This window comes from Natator depressus, chromosome 4, assembly GCF_965152275.1.
Source record: "Natator depressus isolate rNatDep1 chromosome 4, rNatDep2.hap1, whole genome shotgun sequence".
In the NCBI taxonomy this organism is placed as follows: Eukaryota; Metazoa; Chordata; order Testudines; family Cheloniidae; genus Natator; species Natator depressus.
The window spans coordinates 138,167,524-138,192,388 of record NC_134237.1 but is presented as its reverse complement, the minus strand read 5'-3'; the positions used below and the strand labels follow the sequence as shown (position 1 = coordinate 138,192,388).

At 49.1% G+C, this 24,865-nt stretch overlaps 1 protein-coding gene across 1 annotated transcript in view; it reads left to right on the top strand.

Annotated features, from left to right (window-relative positions):
• The window catches only part of DYSF (dysferlin), a 303,950-nt gene that overhangs the window by 24,036 nt on the left and 255,049 nt on the right, over positions 1-24,865 (top strand). Inside the window, exons 2-3 of the mRNA XM_074951962.1 lie at positions 18,418-18,473; positions 21,244-21,335. Of these exons, the coding sequence (XP_074808063.1) occupies positions 18,418-18,473; positions 21,244-21,335 (148 nt within the window). The remainder of the gene's footprint in view (positions 1-18,417; positions 18,474-21,243; positions 21,336-24,865) is intronic.

Below are 24,865 nucleotides of genomic sequence, written 5' to 3'. Positions count from 1 at the left end.
GTATAATTTTTGGTGGTGCCCAGAATGGGTCCAAATCCTGCCCCCCTCCCACACACCTGTCGAAGGCTCTGGGAGGGTATTTGAGTGCGGGAGGGGTGTGGGCTCTGGGCTGGGGTGCAGGAGGGGGTGCGGGTGCAGGCTCCGGGAGGGAGTTTGGGGGCAGGGGGTGAGGAGTGCGTGAGGGGGTGAGGGGTGTGGGCTCTGGGAGGGAGTTTGGGTGCGGGGTGCTGACTTTGGGCTGGGGGAGGGGTTTGGGGTGCAGGAGGGGGTGCCGGGTGCAGGCTCTGGGAGGCAGTTTGGGTGCGGGCTGGGGCAGGGGGTTGGGGTGCAGAAGGGGTGAGGGGAGTGGGCTCTGGGAGGGAATTTGGGTGCAGGAGGGGGTGCAGAGTCGGGCTCTGGGAGGCAGTTTGGGTGCTGGGTGCGGGCTCTAGGCTGGGGCAGGGGGTTGGGGTGCAGGAGGGGTGAGGGGTGCAGGCTCCGACCAGGCGGCGTTTACTTCAGGTGGCTCCCGAAAGCAACCGGCACATCCCTCTGGCAGCAGCTCCTAGGCGGGAAGGGCCGGGAGGTTTCCGTGCGCCGCTGCCCGCAGGCACCGCCCCCACAGCTCCCATTGGTCACAGTTCAAGGTGGCCAATGGGAGCTGTGGAGTTGGCGCTCTGGGCGGGGGCAGCATGCAGAGACATGAACCCCCCCCCCCCCCGGGGCCTCAGGCATGTGCCAGCTGCTTCCGGGAGTGGTGCAGAACGAGGCCGGGTGGGAAGCCTACCTTAGCTCTGCTGCGGTGCCAGTACCGGTGGCTGGGGGCCCCCGGGCCCTTTTGAATCGCCTGGGGGCGGCCGGTGGGGCCGGGAGGCGCATGGGGGTGTCAGGTGGGGCCAGGGGAGAGACCTGGCCCCGAACATTGGTGGAGCCCTGAATATTCCTGGAGCACGGGCACCATGGGCCCATCTAACTCTCCACCCCTCTGCATTTTGCCAGGCTAAACAAGCCAAGCTCCTAGACTCTGCTGGTAAGGCAGGGTCTTTCCATTCCCCTGAGCCTCCAAGTAGCCCTTCTCGGCACCTCTCCTCCATCACTTCAAGCCTTTAGAGCCAAGACTGGATGTCTCTAAAAATTAAGAGTTAGTGAACTTTTTTGCAGGAATCCCTGGATGAGGGTCTTTGGCCTGGGCTATGGTTCATTAAAACCCATGAATCTGTCGATCTCTAAGTACTTTACAAATGTGGGCAAACATTTTGCAGAAAGGGAAACGGAGGCACGGAGCAGTTAAATGACTTGCCCAAAGCAAAGCAGCACATTGGTGGCAGGGGTAAGGATAGGCCCCAGGAGTCCTGATTTACCAGCACCAGGCTTGCTCTGCTATGTCATAGGTGCCCCTTATGTCCTGCCCTGGGCTGAGTTATTCCTGATCCAGCGGGGTGGTGAAGTCCTGGCATTAACTAGCCACGTACCCCTCAAAGAAGATTGATTGGATGGTGGAGGTGTGAGGGAAGCAGCGTACCTGCGGCGTCTCCGGTAAGGCAGCGTCTGTGCTGTAGCCCAGGTGCTTTAAAGCAGGGGTCTCAAACTCAAATCACCACGAGGGCCACATGAGGACTAGTACAGTGGCCCAAGGGCCACGTCACTGACACCCCCACCTGCTGCCCCCGCCCCCACTCCACCCCTTCCATGAGGCCCCGCCCCGCCTCTTCCCACCCCTTCCCCAAAGACCCCACCCCGACTCCGCCCCCTCCCTGTCCCTAATTCCAACCCCTTCCCCAAATCCCCCCTCTTCTCCGCCTCCTCCCCCGACCGCGCGGCTCCCCGCTCCTTCCCCTCCCTCCTGGAAAGCGCTAAGCACCACCAAACAGCTGTTTGGCGGTGGAAAGCACCTGGAGGTAGGCAGAGGAGCGGAGACACGGCATGTTGGGGAGAGGAGGGGCAGCGGGGGAGGGGAGCTTGGCGGTCGCAGGAAGTAACTCGGGGTGGGGGTGCGGGGAGCTCGGCGGACCGCAGCAAATAACTCTGCGGGCTGTGTGTTTGAGACCCCTGCTTTAAAGGAAAACACGTTTATGCTGCGGATTCAGGCTGGAGTCTCCCTGGGATCCTGACCATCTGTGGTCATTAAAGAACCCTCATGGCAAGTTTTGCAAGTGTCGTGACCAGAAATGAACCGAAATCTGGTTCGTTCCATGTTATTTTTACACACATTTACACACTTTACATTTACATTTACACACTCGGCAGAACAAAATACTCCTCTTCATTTCCCGTCCTAAACTGCTGCACAGTGTCCCTGTGTACTGGTAAACGGCTGTGGTGTCCCACCCCAGAGGTTGCTGCATTTCAGTCCCTATGTGATTTTTTTTTTTTTTTTTAACGGCTGTGGGATCCTCTGGCTGGGATCACTGAGCCCACTGTCTGTCCTTCACAAATAGTAAATAGTACCGAAGAGCATGCTGTAATTGACAGTCACATTCAGATGTGCATGTGACACCTGAATTGCTGCCTGGTTTGGTGTTGGGCATGATGACCCCCCAAATCATTGATCTTCCGCAACCAGTTCAAGCTTCTTGTTCTTGTCAACAAAAGCCTGCACAACTCCGCTCAGACCTATCCCCCTGCCTGTCCCGCGGCGTAGAGAGCTTTTGGGCAGAGTGCTGGCCATAAGAGGTATGGACCTGTATCTTCAGTCCTTGGGATGTTACTTTCAGATTAAATGAAGCAACCACCACCAACAGAGCCCATCTAAAAATCGCCAAGCAGGGTAGGGCACCTAGTGACTTGCTTTGGAAGGTGTTGAAGCAGGAGAAGAGCTGGTTCTGCAGATCACAGGAAAAGGCCTCTTCATTTGGTTCTGTAGCGCCATACCTCACAGCTTGTCTCACTGAAGTCAGGGACGGGGGGATGCTGCAGATTTACGCCAGTGTGCTTGAGATGAGACACTGGCTCAGTGTAGAATCTAGTACAGCTGCTGTTAGCAAGGTAATGCACCTTGGTGGGGAAGGATGGTGTTGAGGTTAAGGCATAGGATTGGGGGGCAGCGGGGATCTTTACTAGGGTCAACTGTAGACTTACTCACTTGGTTTGAGCAAGTAATGGCCTCGCACTGTGCCTCAGTTTGCCCATCTGTAACAGGGGGCAATAACTCTTCCTTTCCTCTCAGAGGAGCACTGACAATAAACCAGTAAAGTGCTTTGAGATCCTCTGGTGATGGTGTTGTTGGAGGAGGTGAAACACTATCATCAGCTTTTTTTAACAGGGCCTGGGCTGCAGATATAAGACGGGCGGAGGCAGAAGAAAAACAGGGGGGAGCTGCCCTTAAACCATTGAATTAAATACCAAGGAACTGTGGGGTCAAGGGGGCTGATGGAGCATGGGTGCTCATGTCTCTCTCTTGTAGCTGCTCTGCAGAGAGAAGAGCCTGCTGCTTACCCACACCTTGGGAACTGCTGCTTCAGCTCAACTGCCAGAGGCTTGTGCTGAAGGTTGCATCTTCGAGCCCCGCTGATGACTCTGGGGCATGTGTGGTTATGCTAGTGGGGGAAGGCTGGGAAAAGCTGGAGTGAAGTTGGTGGGCCTTACTGCAAACCTTCATTCAGGATAAGTGTAAGAACCAGTCAAGCTCATTAAGGGAACCAGCTAGCTCAAACCATAGCAGCCTCCACCCTAAGCTTGGGCACATGGAAATGCTTGAGTAGAAGCAGAGACTGGAGACTGATATAGCAAATGCAGGGGCTGGGGCATTGACTGGTGGAGCTGTGTGTCTGTGTGAGAGAATCAGCAGAGAGAAGGAAGGAGCAAAGAATCCCCAGGGAAGCCATAATAGCATGATACCAAGGAAAAAAAAGCTAAAAGAGAGAGCTTTTGGGCAAAGTGCTGGCTGGAAGAGGCCTGTAACTGTGAATCAATCTCCTGTTTTTCGATTCCTTCTGTATTCAGAGAAAAAGGACTTCATACATTCTTTTGCGAATAGACAGTATTGCACTAAGGAACAGACCTGATTCCATCATCAAATCTCCCAATGAAAACAGCCCCAACACCCTGAAAATTGGATTGGCTCAGAAAGGGATAACCGTAAACATACTGCCTGTGGATTCGTAGCATGTGGGTGGCTTCAGCCGGCAGCTGCCATGTACATGAGGGTGTGATGGGACACGCTCCCGTCCCACTGCCAGCTAGCCTAACATCAGGCAGTGCCAATTCGGTGTGCTCCTGCAGCGTGTGCTGGGTCTGGAGAAGGAGAGCTTCAAAAGGTGAAGCTGGCCACAGAGCAGAGGGAAACTTGTGCAAGAGGAGAGGCCCAGCAGTCAGGAGAGCCCAGCCTGGGGAAGTGACCGGCCTTCCCTCCCCTTTTAGGGCAGACAGATACTGCTCTGGGTGTCTGGTCACCGTCAGGATCTTGCAGCTGGCTCTGGGGAGCAGCGCCAGGGACGGGAGGTAACTGGACCAAGAGAGAACCCAGGGAGTGAGCCCAACTCCTGTGGGGAGCAGTGGACTTGCCCAGGACTGGCGGGGCCCCAGAGGCAAGAGTGATGGCTGAGCCCAGCCTGAGAGCCAGCTGGCAGAATCTGGCCCTCCGCGATAAACCCAGGGCTTCCCTGAGCTGAGCTGTGGGGTTGGCAAGAAGGGGTTACTGAAGAAAATCTCCAGACTCTTTGGCACAGGTCTGCAATTCCAGCAGCATCCACCTAGTTACCTTCCAAAACCGGGGCCGGCTCTGGAGAGCACTCGCAGAGAGGGGAAGGGCTCACCGTCTCTCGACAGCACCTTCCTCTGGCCAGACAGGGAAGCTCCAAAGGGCCCCCCTTTCTGCCCCCCAGTCCTAAGGTTAGAGGGTGGGATGGTGGCAGCTGCTGGAGGGGGAATTGATGCCGAGAGGCAGCAGCTGGGCATGCAGGGAGCGGGGGCTGATTGCGTAAATACCCCAGGGGCTACCTTCCCCCTGAACATCCCTGTTCCAGTTACTTGATGCCAGTGATTGATTAGCCATCAGTCTGCAATCTGCATCCCGTGTGTTTCTATCCTGCCTGGCCGGGGAGGGTAACATCTTTTTTGGAACGGAATGTGGCGGTTGTGTGCCGGCGAGACGGAGGCTCTTGGCTCGGTGCGTACGATGGCAGAAGCTCAGTGGCTGAGCTAGGCCCTCAGAGGAGGAGCGCGGTTTGCTCGGCAGCTGCAATGAGCAGTTTTTTCCCAGGGGGAGGGTTGGATTCCCAGCTCTGCCACCGACACCTTGGGCGGTTGCTCAAAGGGCTGCGCTTTGATTAAGAATCACGCTCCTGTTTCTAGGCTGCTCCTCTCCTGCTGCATGACAGGACTGGAAAGCAGCCAGCTCTTCCCCCTGGGGAAATCAAGTGACCCCTAACCTGCACCCTTGCCTTCCACATAGCAGGTTTCAGAGTAGCAGCTGTGTTAGTCTGTATTCGCAAAAAGAAAAGGAGGACTTGTGGCACCTTAGAGACTCACCAATTTATTTGAGCATAAGCTTTTGTGAGCTACAGCTCACTTCATCAGATGCATGCAGTGGAAAATACAGTAGGGAGATTTATATACACAGAGAACAGGAAACAATGGTGTTATCATACACACTGTAACCAGACTGATCAGGTAAGGTGAGCTATTACCAGCAGGAGAGTGGGGGGGAGGGGACGGACCTTTTGTAGTGATAATCAAGGTGGGCCATTTCCAGCAGTTGACAAGAACCTCTGAGGAACAGTGGGGAGTGGGGGGGGGGGGGATAAACATGGGGAAATAGTTTTACTTTGTGTAATCACCCATCCACTCCCAGGCTCTATTCAAGCCTAAGTTAATTGTATCCAGTTTGCAAATTAATTCCAATTCAGCAGTCTCTCGTTGGAGTCTGTTTTTGAAGTCTTTTTGTTGAAGTATTGCTACTTTTAGGTCTGTAATCGAGTGACCAGAGAGATTGAAGTGTTCTCCGACTGGTTTTTGAATGTTATAATTCTTGACGTCTGATTTGTGTCCATTTATTCTTTTACGTAGAGACTGTCCAGTTTGGCCAATGTACATGGCAGAGGGGCATTGCTGGCACATGATGGCATATATCACATTGGCGGATGTGCAGGTGAACGAGCCTCTGATAGTGTGGCTGATGTGATTAGGCCCTGTGATGGTGTCCCCTGAATAGATATGTGGGCACAGTTGGCAACAGGCTTTGTTGCAAGGATAGGTTCCTGGGTTAGTGGTTCTGTTGTGTGGTTGCTGGTGAGTATTTGCTTCAGGTTGAGGGGCTGTCTGTAAGCGAGGACTGGCCTGTCTCCCGAGATCTGTGAGAGTGATGGATCGTCCTTCAGGATAGGTTGTAGATCCTTGATGCACTGGGGAGGTTTTAGTTGGGGGCTGAAGGTGACGGCTAGTGGCGTTCTGTTATTTTCTTTGTTAGGCCTGTCCTGTAGTAGGTGACTTCTGGGAACTCTTCTGGCTCTGTCAATCTGTTTCTTCACTTCAGCAGGTGGGTATTGTAGTTGTAAGAATGCTTGATAGAGATCTTGTAGGTGTTTGTCTCTGTCTGAGGGGTTGGAGCAAATGCGGTTGTATCGTAGAGCTTGGCTGTAGACAATGGATCGTGTGGTGTGGTCTGGATGAAAGCTGGAGGCATGTAGGTAGGAATAGCGGTCAGTAGGTTTCCGGTATAGGGTGGTGTTTATGTGACCATCCTTGCAACAAAGCCGGTTGCCAACTGTGTCCACATATCTATTCAGGGGACACCATCATAGGGCCTAATCACATCAGCCACACTATCAGAGGCTCGTTCACCTGCACATCGTGTGTTGTGTTCCCCCCCCCCCCCCCAGCTCTCCTGCTGGTAATAGCTCACCTTACCTAATCACGCTCGTTACAGTGTGTATGGTAACACTCATTGTTTCCTGTTCTCTGTGTATATAAATCTCCCCACTGTATTTTCCACTGAATGCATCCGATGAAGTGAGCTGTAGCTCACGAAAGCTTATGCTCGAATAAATTTGTTAGTCTCTAAGGTGCCACAAGTCCTCCTTTTCTTTTTCCACATAGCAGTAACCCTAATCCTGCCCCTCGGCCTACCAAGAACCCTAACGCTGCCCCGGGGCAGGGGCTCTGTAAGGGTGTGCTCATCACCTCTACAGCAATCACAGGGTGTGCACGCAGCTTGAGGGGACGTCTCTGACTGAAATCTAGCTCGGGTCCCAGAGTGGTGAAACCGCCCAGCGTAGGCTTCAGCATGGGCTGTACAAGCCTGCCAGGAATGCTGGATAATTTACTTGTGATAGCTTTGCCGCTCTGCTAGCTTTAAATCTAGCTAGCTCAGGTAACTGGGGTATGTCCACACGCCCTGTGATCACAGTATAGATCAGGACCCCTCAGGGGGTCACAAGGTTATTACATGGGGGGTTGTGAGCTGTCAGCCTCCACCCCAAGCCCCGCTTTGCCTCCAGCATTTATAATGTGTCAAATATATAAAAAAGTGTTTTTAATTTATAAGAGGGGGGTCACACGCAGGGGCTTGCTATGTGAAAAGGGTCACACCAGTACAAAAGTTTGAGAACTACTGGAAAAGATTTATCCTAAGTGGTGTAAGAGTATCTACGCTGCCTTACCCTGGAGCCCCCAGCACCAGGGCGTGCAAGGGAGGGAAGAGCATGTCAATACGTTAGTTTCACTTTCTGGTTCTTATCCCAGGGCTTAGTGCTGCAATGTTTGTGTAACCTTTGGGTGGGCTGGAGTTCACTTCATTTCCCGTCTCCAGTGCCTTAAAGAAACCCCCAACTCACCTAGAAAGTAGCTGGAGACCCAGAGTTCGGTCTCTAGGGATTTTCAGCAAGGATTGCACAGGGTCAACCTCCCTACAGTCAAGTCCTAAAAGGACTTAATGAATGAATAATTTAAATGAATTTAATTAAATAACTTTATAAAATCTTATGATAAAGAAACAAAAATCTAATTTTTACAGCATGACATGGCTATTTTATAATCCACAGGCATTACCTTCACAGTTATACATAAATATAAATAAAGAAAACAAATTAAAATCTGAACAGTTCAGTCCCCACAGAAACACAGTGGGAAGAAACTGAAAGTTCCCAAAGCTTAGGTTTAGTTCACCTAAATCTCACGTAGAGTCTCTGATCAACAAATCTAGACAATCAGCTGAGTCTAAAACAGCATCCTCCTTCCACTGGCTTGTAGGGATCTTCAGCTGGATCCAGGCAGACTCTTCCTGTGCTGAAATCACTGCCAGCCAGTCAGCGAACTGATTAACCCACCACCCAGTTACGTGTCTAGATTTAAAGAAAACCCTGTTACAAGAAAATACAAAACTGAAAATAGCAAACTAGAAATGGCTCGTTCCCCATTACTACAGTTAAAGAACACCTGGTGGCTCAGACTAGTTCAGACAATATAACTAGAACAGATTGGCTAAAATCAAAACCACATTCAAAGCATTCAGTTAAACTAGAAGTTATTTTCCCCTCCCAATTTCCCATGATATAATTAGCATTGCCCAGGCTTCCCTGTTAGAGGATAACAATATCACTAACCTGCTGCAAAATCCTTCAGAGTTAGCGACACCAGCCTGCTTCCTGCCCCTGGGCTCAGCTTCTCCCAGCTTACCCAGGGCACATGGCCTTCTGCAAAGCAGCTGCCCTGGCTGCTTGCCCTCCTGGAGTCTGACCCCAGCCACAGGGAACCTCTTGGAGCAGACCCAAAACTAGCACCCCGAATTCTAGAAGCTTCCGGATGTGGATGATGGGATGGATTGCATCCTCAGCAAGTTTGAAGATGACACTAAGCTAGGGGGAGAGGTAGATATGCTGGAGGGTAGGGATAGGGTGCAGAGTGACCTAGACAAATTGGAGGATTGGGCCAAAAGAAATCGGATGGGGTTCAACAAGGACAAGGGCAGAGTCCTGCACTGAGGACGGAAGAATCCCATGCACCGCTACAGACTAGGGACCGAGTGGCTAAGCAGCAGTTCTGCAGAAAAGGACCTGGGCATTACAGTGGACAAGAAGCTGGATATGAGTCAGCAGTGTGCCCTCGTTGCCAAGAAGGCTAAGGGCATATCGGGCTGTATTAGTAGGAGCATTGCCAGCAGATGGAGGGAAGTGATTATTCCCCTCTATTCGGCACTGCTGAGTCCACATCTGGAGTATTGAGTCCAGTTTTGGGCCCCCCACTAGAGAAAGGATGTGGACAAATTGGAGAGAGTCCAGTGGAGGGCAACGAAAATGATCAGGGGGCTGGGGTACATGACTTATGAGGAGAGGCTGAGGGAACTGGGGTTATTTAGTCTGCAGAAGAGTGAGGGGGGATTTGATAGCAGTCTTCAACGACCTGAAGGGGGTTTCCAAAGAGGATGGAGCTCGGCTGTTCTCAGTGGTGGCAGATGATAGAACAAGGAGCAATGGTCTCAAGTTGCAGTGGGGGAGGTCTAGGTTGGATATTAGGAAACATATTTTCCAGGGCTGGCCTTACCATGGCTGGCCATACCTGGCCTCAGGTGCCAGACTGGGGGGGGGGGGAGGGGGGGCGCCACTAGGACCCAGAGTGTAGAAAATTGTGTCTGCTGCTGGTGCATCTGTATCCTCTCTGCTCTAGATGCACAGAGATGGGGGAGTGCTGTGCTGGAGGAAGGAGGGCACAAGAGACAGAACAGGCAGGCAGGAGAAAAGGTGAGAGGGAATCACAGAAAGCAGCAGGAGCTGCACGGAGAGAGAGGAGGAGGAGCCTCTTATGTATGGGGGGAGGGATAGCTCAGTGGTTTGAGCATTGGCCTGCTAAACCCAGGGTTGTGAGTTCAATCCTTGAGGGGGTCATTTAGGGGATCTGGGGCAAAAATTGGAGATTGGTCCTGCTTTGAGCAGGGGTTGGACTAGATGACCTCCTGAGGTCCCTTCCAATCCTGATATTTTATGTATGTACCCCTCTAGCACCCCCAGGGCCTGGACTGATTAACCCCAGCTTCTCAGGGAGCTTCCTGTTTCCTGCTGCTTCCCTGAACCCACTTGAGGAGAACAGGCCGTCGGCTGAAGTAGTAGGAGCCAGTTAGGCCCTTAAGACACTGATCTCTTCCCTCACTCAGGCCCTGCTACCAGCCTGCTTATTTGTCCCCTTCAATTGAGTGTTGAGAGCCACTATCGCTGGCACAGAACAGCAGCCGTGAGTGAAAGAAGAAAACGCCTCCCTGGGGCAGCATTCAGAAAAAGCAAGCAAGCAAAGGAAGCTTTTCTATCTAAGCAGGAAGGAGCTCTCCTGAGATACGTAGACACAAATGTTCACGATGAGCCTTCCGGCCCCAGGGAGGAGTGAGTGGTGCGGAGATGCCTGATCTTCCAGTCAGTCAGAGGGCAGGTGACCTGGCAGCTACTGCAGCATCCGTATCTCCATCTCCAATGGATGTAACCATGCACAGTCCTGAAGAAAAGTGTAGATCAGAGAAGAGTGTGGTGGAGGTGCAAGAAACAGCTGCTGCTGAGTTTAGTTCCTTAAGTCTAGATGATCCAGGACTGTAGACCCCCCCTGAGCAGTAGCCTGAGGGACTTCCTTGTACTGCACGGGCCAGAGCAAGTGAAAAACTTCATGTTCCCCAAAGCCAATGAAAACAGAAGTTTCCATCCAACCCATTACTGGCGTGAAATCCCCAATGGGGACAAAGTGGAGAGGCCGGGCTTATGTACTCAAAAACCCAGAATGCTGCATACTGTTTTTGTTGCAAACTCTTCCAGTCTAATGTTCCCACCACACTGGGTTCTACAGGAACAAAGGACTGGAAAAATCTGGCTAGAAATCTGGCATGCCATGAGAAGGCAGCAAACCACCAGAGAGCATTCCATCGGTGGAAAGAGCTTGAGATCAGACTAAGGTTAAAGGCCACCATAGAGGATCAGCATCAAGAGAAGATAGCATCAGAGTCTCTTTACTGGCAAAATGTTCTGAAAAGGCTCATGGCCATGGTGAGAATGCTTGCGACCCAAAACCTAGCCCTGCGTGGCACTTCAGATCAGCTGTATGTGCCAGACAGTGGAAACTTCCTTAAAATGGTGGAGCTGATGGCTGACTTTGGTGCTGTGCTCCAGGAGCATCTGAGTCACCACTCAAGAAACGTACACACACCACTACCTTGGAAAAACAATTCAAAATGAGATCAGACAGTTCCTGGCAACAAAAGTCAAACAAAAGATTGTGGCAGATCGGAAGTCAGCAAGATATTCCTCTGTTATTCTGGACTGCACACCTGACATCAGCCATACGGAACAAACGACTTCAATGGTGTGTTTTGTAACAACAGCAGAACCTAGTGAAAATGTCCCTGCGATCGTGACTGTCAGAGCATTTTCTAGAATTTATTGGCATTGATGATACTACAGAAGCTGGTATGACAAATGTGCTTCTTAAAAAGCTGGAGGATACGGGAATTGCGATCGCTGACGTGAGAGGTCAGGGCTACGATAATGGTGCCAACATGAGAGGACAGAACAAAGGAGTGCAGACACGGATCCGAGAGTTAAACCCGTGAGGTTTTTTTGTCCCTTGCAGTTCTCATTCACTGAACTTGGTGGTCAGTGATGCAGCGTCAGCTTCTAGTGAGGCTGCTGAATTTTTTAATGTAATTGAAAGCATCTGTGTATTTTTCTCTGCATCAGCTCATCGATGGCAAATTTTTGAAGCAACATCTGGGCTCCTGAACCACTGAGGTCTGAGTATCTGAGTATCGCTGACTTAATATAGTATTGATTACAGCTCATTATTTATTAATCATAATACTTGTATATGCTGATGTTCATCCATAGATCTCAAAGCACTTTACAAAGGAGGGCAGAATCATTATTCCCATTTTACAGGTGGGGAAACTGAAGCACAGAAAGGTGAAGTGACTTGCCTGAGGTCCCCAGCAGAGCAGTGGCAGAGGCAGGAATTGAATCCAGATCTCCTCAGTTCCAGCCCTGTGCCTGAATCACTAGGCCGCACTGCCATGCCCTTGTAATTTTATACAGTGGATTCTGCTTATTAGCAACCTCTTGGTTCCCAGCAAGAAGTTTCCATTCTCCAGCAGTTGCTGTTACGCAGAAGGCAGGCTTGAGGGGCTGCAGTCAGGGCAGGAAGCGCTGGGATGTGCCAAGCCTGGGCCCTGGTGCCAGGGCAGGCTGCAGCCTAGAGAGCTCAGGGAGAGGTGCCAGGCAGAACGTGGGCTCCCAGTGTCTGCGTTCCTCAGGGAGAACCCCAGCATCCGGGCTGCAGCCCCCACCCTGCCTGCAGCGCCAGAACTCTGGCAGGGGCTCCCTGGGAATCTTCAAGGGAGAGAGGGTGAATGGCTACCGCCTGCTTATAGCACAAGGGACGCTTGTCTATGCCCACTGCGGGAAACTTGCACCAAACTACCAGCTGCTGGCAAGAAAAGTGTCGTCCTGGAGCTCTGCAAGCCCCACTCTTCCCCGTGCAGGCTGGCAGTTTGCACCCCCGAGTCTTTCGGCTCCTTAAATGAGGACTCGGGGCACAGCGGAGATAGTTAGTCCCCCCAGATTCCTGCTCTAGCCCCAGGGTACGGGTCTCACCAACCTGTCTGTACACCCCGCTGCGTTACACTCGAGTGTCCTGTGCACGCTGCGGGTGTCCAGAGGTCAAGGAACTGATTTGCTGCCTGTGTGGAAACAAAGTTCCCAATTCATCAGTTTCACCTAAGTTCAGCACCATCCTGAGCATGTGGCACTTAGTTGTGTCTATAGTAAAACCAAATAGAAGTTTATTTGGCAGAGCTTGAGATAAAGATTCAAACAGAAGGCAGTATAAGGACTGGAAGCATGGTTACAGAAGGCAGTATAAGGACTGGAAGCATGGTTACAGAGAACAGACGCCCCCACCCCGCAAGCTAGAGCCGATACATCTGTTAGTCTTTGAGGTGCCACCGGACTTCTTGTTGTTTCCACATATTAACTAGTTCCTTTCCTGTCGAATAAGGAATTTCTCACCCAATGATCATGCAGCGCTTGTCCAGTCGAGAGAGTGGGGATCCGCTTTTCGTGAGGCATGGATGCTGGCTGAACATCTCGTCTGTAATGGAGGCCACCTTGAGCCCCCCTTTCTCCTTGTGTGTAGTCCCGGTGTAACGATGCTGCCTTTGGCAGGACACAGCTGACAGTATCAATTCAGGACAAACTGCTTAGAGCAGGGCAGTCACGGCCCAAGGCCGGCTGTCCTTTATTATTAAGCCATGCCAAACCAGCCAAACAGAGAGGACTTCGGTCTCACCCCACTGGCTAACCATAAGTCACACAAGCAATTCCCTTAGACACTCCAGTTTCCCAGTATCGACACCAGCACCGCTCCTTATGGGGATGACTGGTTCTGAAAACTGATACCCCAGTGAAAGAAAAAAGGTTCTCCTGATCCCAAAGGACCAAGCCCCAGACCCAGGTCAAATAATAACTTAGATCTTACCCAAAATACACGCTTATGGCCAATTCGTATTAACTCAACTAAAATTTATTAAAAAAGAAAAGAGAGAGTTGGTTGAAAGTTTAGACTTAAGTTTAATTTCTTGAGGTCCAGTTACATAGCAGAGATGGTGAGTTTGTTGTTGCCAAAAGTTCTTTTAGAAATAGTCCACAGGTTACAGTTCAGTGTCCATATTCAGTGACTGGGGATCTCAATTCTTATGGCTTAGGGTTTCCCCTTCTTGAAACCCAAAGCAGATCTGAGATGAAGAAGGATTGTGTCCCAGGGTTTTTATACATTTCCAGCAGCCTTTTGGCCTGAGAAAACAATAGGCTTAACTTTCCTTCTCCCAAAGATCGTGGCAATTAACATAGGGTAATTTATCTATTAAACAGTTCAGATACAGGTTACCACAACCTTCAAAGAGACATTTTGACAATGATACTATTTCACTCAAGTGTCTTCCTAAATGTTAATACTCCTTTTTTGATCTTTGAATCAAAGCCATAGTAATAGACAAGACTTGTTTGCTTACATCACAAGACCTGAGCAAACAGCTACCCTTCTATATCTAACAATACAAGCTTGCATTTTAAAGCTCTATTCATTTACATTGCGACAGATTTCTGTTACCAGTCTGCCTGAAGCATCAGTTGATCAGGCTCAGGCCGCAGGATCTTTAAGGGAGGAGATGGTGTAACACACCAAGTGTCTAAGTTTTGAAGTTTCATTGATAAAATAACAGCGGAGAGTGATGGGTGCTCCCCACGTCACTCAGAGGAAGGAAGAAAGCATTAGCGCCCCAAGCCCTAACCCACTTTCATACTCACACACGTACTACCAAAGGCTGGCCAGGCCCAGGTGTAACATAAGAAGAAGTTGGGGTGTGTGGACGGGAGTTCTTGTCCTGGGCCCAGGTTGTCCAAGGTCCGTTGCAAATCTCCGAATTGCTCAAGCTCTCAGGATGGTTTTAAGTCCTGGGCTCCTTTGGGGGTGTTCCATTCCATTCCTGGTGCTCTTTGTGCAAGTCCAAACCGGCTTTCTGTGGTCTCTTTCCCTTTCCCAAAACATCCCGGCTCCAGGGACGCCTGGCTTGGCTCCCCCTCTTGTTGTCTCGTCTGTGTTTTCAGACTCTGCCGCCCTGGGCTTGCTGTCTTGCAGGTGCATGTCTGTGCAGTTGGATTTTCTTTCTCATGGCTTCTCGGGCAACTTTCAAGCCCCCGTCTTTCTCGGCTCACAGCCAAACGTTGGCTGTGAGCTGTGACCTTGGGCTGGCTGGGGCCAGTGTCTTATCTTCAGATTGAGCTAGCTGAAGTGTTGAATTAACTCGTTCTCTGCTCTCTTCTTCTCCCCCCCCCTTCTTGGCCTCTCGTACCTTATAAAGGAAACGTTTACTCCCCACTCGCACACCTTTGACCCTCCCCAAAATGCTTTGCGATGCTTGCAACAGCGTTAGCAATATACAGTGCTGATCTGCCTTCCCAGGGGACTCCCTGCGGGGAGGGGGCCATTGAGTTGTGACCACATATCTTCCTAACCAGCCTTTAAAGTTTGGCCATGGGTCATGTCATTCTGTGAGTTGATTAACTCTTTCTGGCCCTATGTCACCTTTCAATGAGATATTATATTACACTCATAATGTCACACCCAGACCTTTTGTCTCTCTTCATCGCCAGGGCGTTTTGTTAACTTCAGCTTGCCCTGATGGTCCCCCCGGCTCAAGCTGTTTTTCTTTGGCTCTTTTATGCTTCATAATGGCCCAAGCACGCACCTTGTCTAGATTTTCTACTCTTGGTTGGGATCTGGGAACCATTCTCATATGTGAGGGAGTTAGCTCTGAGAACTAGCCAGTCCCTGTGTCCTGTTTCACCTCGAGCAGCTTTGATCACAATATTAGACTTGGTACGTGACTCTTAAAATATTTCCCCATGTACATCCTGCAACCAGTGAATTTTTAGGTTTTGGCAGAGACCACAGATGGCCCCTTCAGTGAAATAGGGTGAAGAAGGTGATCACAAGGGAAACATGGCCACCTAGGGATGTCTAAGCAAGTCTCTGGGTGCAGACTGGTAATTGTCAACTCCCTGGGGCTGACAGCCAGAGCCCTGCCATGCGGGGCTGAAGCACGTAACATAGCTTCACGGGGCTTTCCTGATTATCCGTGTTTTTGATTATCCAGTCTGGTCCCGGTCTCAATTAGATTGGATAAATGGGGTCCCAGTGTAGAAGTTTGACAAAGCATAAGATTCAAATAGAAGTAAATACAAGGTTTCGAAATGTATGGTTACAGATAAAAGAAAAACCCACAGTGCAATCTTCAGTTCACCCCAGTGGTCCCCTTGTACAGGGTCTTTTTCTTGAGCTCTTTTGTGCTTTCAAAAGGCCCAAGTGTGTAACCTTGTCTAGACTGTCAACACTGGGCTGGGCTAGGTTGAAATTGTCAATTATTCTCACTCTTGATGGGGTTACCTCTGAGAACCAGCCACCCCTGGTGACCTGCTTCACTCCCAGGACACAACTTGGACACACTATTTGACATGTTACATCGCTCTTAAAATATTTCCAGTACATACATCCTGCAATAACCATGACAACCCCCAAGTTTTTTGCTTTTGGCAGAGACCACGCAGGGTCCCTTTGGTGAAATATCATGCAGATGGCCATCACGGGGGAAAACATGCCTATCTAGGGAAGTCCCTGGGTACAGACTCATAACTGTGTGCCCCCCCCTCCCCGTGATACCAACGTGGGCCATTTGGATCACACCCCCCACACACTGTTTGGGCATGAGGGTACCCCAGCCCATTATCTGTGTGGGTGGGTGTGGCATTCCCCAGGTTACAATCTGGACTGCTGTGTTCTCTTAACTCTCCAGCTTGGGGTGCCTTTTACACTGCTTTGCTGAGAGATCAACCACTCCTGGCCAGTTCACACACAGCCACTATCCTGCAAAATCACTCCCTGCTTGGTTACATGAATACTCAGGCCGGACATTCATGAATTACACACAGGGTGACACCAGCAAACTCCTAGTCCCAGGCTTGTCCCCAGGAAATGTGTGTCTTGTATTGCCCAGATCTCTCCTTCTGTGCAACACAAGCTCATAGAAAGTCCGTCATTTTGTCAACGGAAAATGATATGCACAGACCTTATCTCAAGTGGAGGTTCCCAAACACCTCAGTCCAAACACTCTGGTTTAGATAAAACAGTAGAACAAGTTTATTAACTACAGAAAGAAAGATTTTTAAGTGGCCACAAGTCATGAAGCATAAAAGTTGGAATTGGTTACAAAGAAATAAAATGTAACTAAATATCTAACTTAGCAAGCTAAATGAATTCAAAGCAAAGGTTTGTCTCACCATCTGCTCTTCCAGTCTGACCGGCTGAAATCGTTTTCAATCAGGACCCCTCCCCCAGCCCAGTGTTCCTTCAGGCGTTGTTGCTGCTGTGAGCAGAGAGAAAGGGAAGAAGAGGTGATTTGGGGGCCATGGCTTTCTACCTTTATAGTCCACTCTCTTGCACAAGAGCCATCTCCTGCTATGGTTCACATGCCATAAAGTCTGTCTCTCTTTTAAAATGTAAATTTTTGTTCACTCCCCTCTTCCTGCCAGTGAATGGTCGCTCCGCTATGTGATGGTCCTGATGATCTCATTGATACCTGGCTGGGTCATTAATTGCTGAGAAACTGGTTTGTGTCTGCTTTTCTAACCATGGGACATGCCTTCAACAACATTATACAGTAGGATCTCATAACTTTACATTAATAATGTTGCCATACGTATTTTACTAGGATAATAATGATCAGCAAATTATGAGTTTTCAAATGATACCTCACAAGGATACCTTCTACAAAATGTATCATAGTCTTGTAAAAAAGGTGAACGTAAAGGTGCAGAGTGTCAGAGTAGCAGGTCCCTGACCACAGGCAGGTTTGATGCAGCACTGGGACATACTGAGCCTGGGCCCCTGGTGCCAGGGCAGGGCACAGTCTGGAGAGTACAGGGAGAGAGATGGTGCAGCCCCAGCGTCTCCTTCCCCGGTTGCAGCCCTGCAAACCTGCCTGTAGCCGGGGTCTTTCTTCCCCAAAAGGTAGCTATTAAGCAGCATGCCTGTTGCCAATATCCAAATCCCATTAACATTCACTTCACTGGGACGGGATCAGCTCCTGGCAGAATATCGTTATTCTGCAAAAGTTGTTAATCTCGGGATTGCTATTAAGTGGGCTCTGCTGTACTTGGATTGGACGCTCTTTGGGACAGAGACTATGTTTGTGTGGCGCCTAGGGCTGTGACTGGAGATCTAGCACTACTGACATACGAATCAGAAATAGTAATGGGCCCCATCTACCATTTCCAATGCAGTAGGTGGGAGGAAACAAGAGTGGGGTTGGTGAAGGGCCTGGGCTGATCACATTGGCTCAGATACTCAAAAGTATTTAGGCTCCTTAAGTACCATTGAGGATCCGGGCCATTCTGTTTACCTCCCCATCTTCTGTCACTGATTCTTTCTCTTCTGTGTGGTCATGTACTGCTGGAAAGCTGCCATGTTCCTCCTCGTTCTCAGAGACATCATTACATATTGGACCCCTGGCCTACCTCCTGGGGCTACGGTGCATCTTTAGATCCCTTCTCCTCCCAGTAGTGCTCCTGGGGTCACCTTCCTCCTCCCTCAGCTTCACGCCACCCTCCAGCTGAGACCATTCTGCCCATTTCTCCAGGAATCCTCCTGGCTTTGCACTCCTCATCCACTGCCCCCAGGCCCTGCGTCTTGCCTTAACACTGGGCCTAACCCTGCAGCCCTCCTTGCAGGATCCGGGATGTTAGACGGGAAGCTCTCTGAGGCTGGGGATGCAGCTGCCTTTTCCTAAGATCTTCATGGGATAATCAAACTTGGAGCAATATGTTTTGTTGTTTTTTAAAGCAGCAGGAATTTTTTGCTCAGGGGAAGATGGGGAGGGGAGTGTCTGAGGACTTTCCTAACCCTTCTGCTTTACTCCTTTTTTAGGTGTGAAGAAGAGAACCAAAGTGATCAAGAACAACGTGAACCCTGTGTGGAATGAGGCAAGTGGCGCCCCCTTCTGAACCTGCTCCCCTTTCTTGCCAGGAGCCATGTTTGCGGGAGCCAGAGTTCATTCCATTTTTTGAGTCACAGAGCTTGGTCCGAATTCTACCCCATGTGGGAAAAGAGCTGGGCTCTGTATCTCTCTTTTTTAGCACCCAAGTTCATCCCTGGTGTAGCTACACTGCCGTGAGTGCAGTTACACTAGGGGATAATTTAGCCCTTTGCTGTTCGCAGCTGGGTCCAGAACCCTAGGATCTTGCCTTGATTCACCCCTGTGCCCTGACCTGTTTCCTGACACTGGCCTGAGTTCCACCAACGCATTATTTGAATAGGATGCAAAATAGCCTCCAGGCTCCTCCCTCTTTGCCTAGGGTGTGTTGTGTGGTCAGCAGCCTGCTCAGAAATATCGTGCTGTGAAGTGAACTGGCTGCTGCCACAGCTGAGTGGAATCAGAGCTGCTCAGCTGTGTGTCTTCGACCCCTGTGCTGGAAAGAGAGATTCTCCGTTAGCTCGGGTGGGTGCTTTCAGAGCAGGAGGATGAGAGCTCCATCACTGCTGGAGATTGGATCGTGCCCTTCAGAAAACTTGGTGGGTGCATTGCTTCCCATCTCGATTCTGGTTTCACTAAAGCCCACAGGAAGCCTCATCTGCAGGCCCTCTGTGATCAGAGCCCTGGATGGGAGATCTGGGGCAGAGACTACAGGGGTGGGAGTGGTCTAAATGCTGGAGCACGTATGCCCCGGGGTCTGTGTAATGACTACACTGCATCAGCAGTGTCTGAACTCAGGACCTTCAGCATCAAAGCACAGACCTCTCGAGCTAATGGAGTAGCTCTGTTAGCCGGCAGCGGCAGTAGTCTGTCCTCTAGTAGCCAGCCACAGCAAGGCAAGCTGATCCATGCTCCTAGCAGGAATTAGCTTTAATTGAAAGCCGCTCTGCCGTGGGTCCTTTAAGGGCAAACTGGAGTGATCAAAGTGTGACGTATCAGCCAGGTGTGGCCTTTGGAGAGGTAGCTTAACTCCCCTTAGAGTTAGGTAATATCTAACCTACATCTCCCTTTGCTGTAGATTAAGCCCATGACTTCTTGTCCTACCTTCCGTGGACATGGAGAACAATAGATCACTGTCATCTTGATAACAACCTTTGACATATTTGAAGACTGTTATCATGGCCCTCCTCATTTTTCTCTTGTTTAGACTAAACCTGAAATCCAGAACTCAGTTCACCAAGGGAATTTTCCAGAGGTCTGCCAGGTCCAGACTTCCTGGCGCTTCCGTCAATTTCATGACGAACCGGCTCTGAAGCTGTGACTTGCTGTGCGAAAGTGGTGGGCTCTCTTAGAATGTCCCGTGGAACTGAGCGCTTTTTAAAGTGCCATTTCATCACTGTAGGTGCTTCACCTGGTCCTCTTCACTGTAGCACCTGAGCACCTTCATTACATTCCCAAAACTCCTGCAAGATTTGCAGATGGGAAACTGAGGCACAGGGTAGCTCAAGTGACTTTCCCAAGGTCACCTAGAAAGTCTGTTGCTGAGCTGAGAATTGAACCCAGGTGCCCTAAGTCGCAATATAATGCCTCATCCACTGTCCTTCCTAACCAATGCTTTTAAACCAATGTACCAGGGCAGCATGTGTGCTGCCCAATCAGACTCCTGGGTAAGAAGGAAGAAATCTACAAAGCTTCTTTTAAAAAAAAAATGGTTAGCATCTCATTAGCGTAAATATGAACTTAAAATTATGAAAAGGTCTTAGGCCATTCCAATGATTTCCGCCAGCCAAGATCAAGTCTGAATTCATGACGAAAGCTGGTCGAAAGATTCTTGATAGAACAGTTTTCTATTGAAAAATGCAGTTTTGTTGAAATTGAAATGTTTTATGGGAATGTGGTGATTCCTACAAGATTTTTCAAAAGGGAAAAGTCAAAATGTGATTTGACAATGTCGTTTTGTTCAGACTTCTATATTATATGAAAACTTTCATTTTAATACAATTCAGTATTATATTTAATGTCATATATATAATATTTTAGTAGAATATAAAAGTTGAAGTGAAATGGTTTGATACTATTGAAATGAAATGGTCCCAAATCAATTTTTTTATTAGATTTTTTTTCATTTTGTGGGAATTTTCAAAATTTCATCTTTTCTTTTCCGATTTTTGTTTTTAATTTATTTTGGAATTTCCCATGGAATGGAAATTTGGGTTCCTGACAAACTTTGTGTTGTAAGATTGATGATTAAAATCATGGCAAATGCTGTGATGTGAACACCCTTCATTTTTGCAGGAGGAATGTGGGAAGAATTGGCTGAGAATATTTTTGGTGTAACTGTTTTCAGTGGAAATGCAGTCAAATCAAGATCAACACATTTAGTGGGAATGTGTCAATTTTGATGAACTTTTTGACTGGAGACAGTTGAATGTCAAAAGTTTTGATACGGTAAAAACATTTCACTTTGACTTGCCCATTTTGTTTCATTTAGTTTAGGCTCTTATACTAAAATATTCATTTTAATAATATTTATATATACTGTATTTAATATTACATTTTGTTTCAACATTATTGAAGCAAAACAATGTTTTTGAATAGAAGCTTTTTGGAATTTTGATTTTTTTTGTCCTGATTTGGAGTGAAAATAAATTTTGAAATGTCAGAATTTCCTGTGGGATGGAAATTCCATTTTTCGGCTGGCTCTAGCTGTGGGTCAATAGCTGTTTGTGCTAATGCTATAACATGGTGATGATCTTTTATTGTTTCTCTTCTCGCTCTAGGGGTTTGACTGGGATCTGAAAGGAATTCCCTTAGACCAGAATGCTGAGCTCACTGTTGTCGTCAAAGACCATGAGACTGTCGGAAGAAACAGGTAAGACGTGCCCCCAAATCTCCTCTGTTGTTTCTTGTCCATTAAAGCGACTGATTTGTTTATAAGGGAGGCTGTTGGGCACCTCATAACCCAAAACATGGGGGTTTTATTTTGGGTGGAGGACAAACCAAGTTTCCCAATTCTCATCTTCAGAATCCTCTGACTTGCCCTGCACCATGGGTTGCTCTTTACTCCTGGGCTGCGTGTCTAAAAAGCTCCCCGTCCCAGATCAGGAAGGCTGCGTTATACATCTCCATGGCATGGCTGTAAACGATGACACAAGATGCGGGCGAGGAGAATCACAACCATAGATTGACTTCCTTCTCCCCAAGCCCCTGCTCTGTACTCAAATCCCTTCTTAAGATGCTTCCATGAAGCCCATGGGTCATGAGTCAATATTCACAAGGGCTCTTAGCCAAGTGGCTCTCAGCCAGGGGTATGTGTGTGCCCCTGGGGGTACTCAGAGCTCTTCCAGGGGGTGCATCATCTCCTCTAGAGCAGTGGTTCCCAAACTCATTCCACTGCGTGTGCAGGGAAAGCCCCTGCCGGGCTGGGCCGGTTTGTTTACCTGCCGCGTCCGCAGGTTCGGCCGATCGCGGCTCCCAGTGGCTGCGGTTCGCTGCTCCAGGCCAATGGGGGCTGCGGGAAGGGTGGCCAGCACATCCGTTGGCCCGCACCGCTTCCAGCACCTCCCATTGGCCTGGAGTGGCGAACCGGGGCCACTGGGAGCCGCGATCGGCCGAACCTGCGGACGCGGGAGGTCAACAAACTGGTCCGGCCCGGCAGGGGCTTTCCCCACACAAGCGGCGGAACAAGTTTGGGAACCACTGCTCTAGAGATTTGCCTAGTTTTACAACAGACTACACAGAAAGCACCAGAGAAGTCAGTAGAAACTAAAATTTCAGACAGACAATGACTTGTTTATCCTGCTCTGTGTATGATACCCTGAAATGTAAGTACAAGAGTTATATTCCAAGTGATTTATTTTATAACTAGATGGTAAAAATGAGAAAGTCAGCAAATTTTCAGTACTAGTGTGGCTGTGACCCTTTGGTATTTTTATGTCTGATTTTGGTAAGCACGTAGTTTTTAAGTGAGGTGAAACTTGGGGTACACAAGACAAATCAGACTCCGGAAAGGGGCAGAATCATCTGGAAAGGTTGAGAGCCGCTGGTGTAGAGTACAGTTCCACTCATTCTGCTTGAACTGCCAATTTCTTTCTCTCTGTAGTGGTCTGTTCTTTTGCTGATGTAGCTAATAACTTTGGGTCAGCTTCTGCCTTCAGATGAATGTCTCTGTAATATGCTGCTTAAACATGTGCCATGTCCCCCTCTGGTGGCTGGGCCACAGAGAAGATAACAGCCTACTACTGCTGCCAGCTAGTGAAGTCCCTCCTTTAGCTGAAGTGGGAGAGGTCTGGGCTGCGGTGTTGAAGATCGGGGGTTTGACCCTGTGGAGGGGGAGTAGTGCTTATTGTGGTAGTGTGGCCTAGTGGATAAAGCACAAGACTGGGACTCGGGGGAGCAGAGTTCTGTTCTTGGCTCTGCTCTCCTGGGACCTTGGGGAAGTCACGTCACCTCTCTGCCTCAGTTTCCCCATCTGTCAAATGGGAATAATGATAGTGATCTCTGCATAAAGTGCTTTGAGATCTGCTGATGAAAACGCTAGATGTAGCCTGACCCAAAGTTGGATATATATATTGTAACTTGAGGATTAACAGGTTCTTGTCCCAAGATGAGGGCCAGTAAGATTATTGTAAAATTATCATATAATTTGGGAACCCTGATATGTACAGGTGCAACACTCACACCATAAAAAGAAAAAAGAAAAGGAGTACTTGTGGCACCTTAGAGACTAACCAGTTTATTTGAGCATGAGCTTTCGTGAGCTACAGCTCACTTCATCGGATGCATAGCATATCGTGGAAACTGCAGAACTCTGCTATGCATCCGATGAAGTGAGCTGTAGCTCACGAAAGCTCATGCTCAAATAAACTGGTTAGTCTCTAAGGTGCCACAAGTACTCCTTTTCTTTTTTCTTTTTACGAATACAGACTAACACGGCTGTTACTCTGAAACTCACACCATAGGAACTCTCTCTATATATTTACAAATATATAATTTATTAATAATTTAGCAAAGTTATACACACACTTAAACTCAACAAGGCAGATAGAGATAATACAGAAAGTACATTTGGACGTCCACACATACACCCTTATCTTTCTTAACCTACTTAACCATTATCTTACATACTTAACCATTATCTTTCTCATCACTGTCATCATCCTCATCTTCTCTGGTGGCCATCATTCTGGCCCCTCCCAAGGGCTACGTCTCTCTAACCTTCCGCTGCCCCTGGGATGTTACTTTTATAATAGGTTATGGTGACGCTGCCATGTCCAATGCATGGACTATAAGGTGGATAGAAAGCTGGCTAGATTGTCGGGCTCAACAGGTAGTGATTAATGGCTCCATGTCTAGTTGGCAGCCGGTATCAAGTGGAGTGCCCCAAGGGTCACTCTTCGGGCTGGTTTTGTTCAATATCTTCATAAATGATCGGGAGGATGGTGTGGATTGCACCCTCAGCAAGTTTGCAGATGACACTAAACTGGGAGGAGAGGTAGATACGCTGGAGGGTAGGGATAGGATACAGAGGGACCTAGACAAATTGGAGGATTGGGCCAAAAGAAATCTGATGCGGTTCAACAAGGACAAGTGCAGAGTCCTGCACTTAGGACGGAAGAATCCCATGCACTGCTACAGACTAGGGACCGAATGGCTAGGCAGCAGTTCTGCAGAGAAGGACCTAGGGGTTACAGTGGACGAGAAGCTGGATATGAGTCAACAGTGTGCCCTTGTTGCCAAGAAGGCCAATGGCATTTTAGGATGTATAAGTAGGGGCATAGCGAGCAGATCGAGGGACGTGATCGTTCCCCTCTATTCGACACTGGTGAGGCCTCATCTGGAGTACTGTGTCCAGTTTTGGGCCCCACACTACAAGAAGGATGTGGAAAAATTGGAAAGAGTCCAGCGGAGGGCAACAAAAATGATTAGGGGACTGGAACACATGAGTTATGAGGAGAGGCTGAGGGAACTGGGGATGTTTAGTCTTCAGAAGAGAAGAATGAGGGGGGATTTGATAGCTGCTTTCAACTACCTGAAAGGGGGTTCCAAAGAGGATGGCTCTAGACTGTTCTCAGTGGTAGTAGATGACAGAACGAGGAGTAATGGTCTCAAGTTGCAGTGGGGGAGATTTAGGTTGGATATTAGGAAAAACTTTTTCACTAGGAGGGCGGTGAAGCACTGGAATGCGTTACCTAGGGAGGTGGTGGAGTCTCCATCCTTAGAAGTTTTTAAGGTCAGGCTTGACAAAGCCCTGGCTGGGATGATTTAATTGGGGATTGGTCCTGCTTTGAGCAGGGGGTTGGACTAGGTGACCTCCTGAGGTCCCTTCCAACCCTGATATTCTATGATTCAATAGAGGTCCTTATTTGTATTTCCTCCCCTTAAGGTGTCCGTTTTCTATAG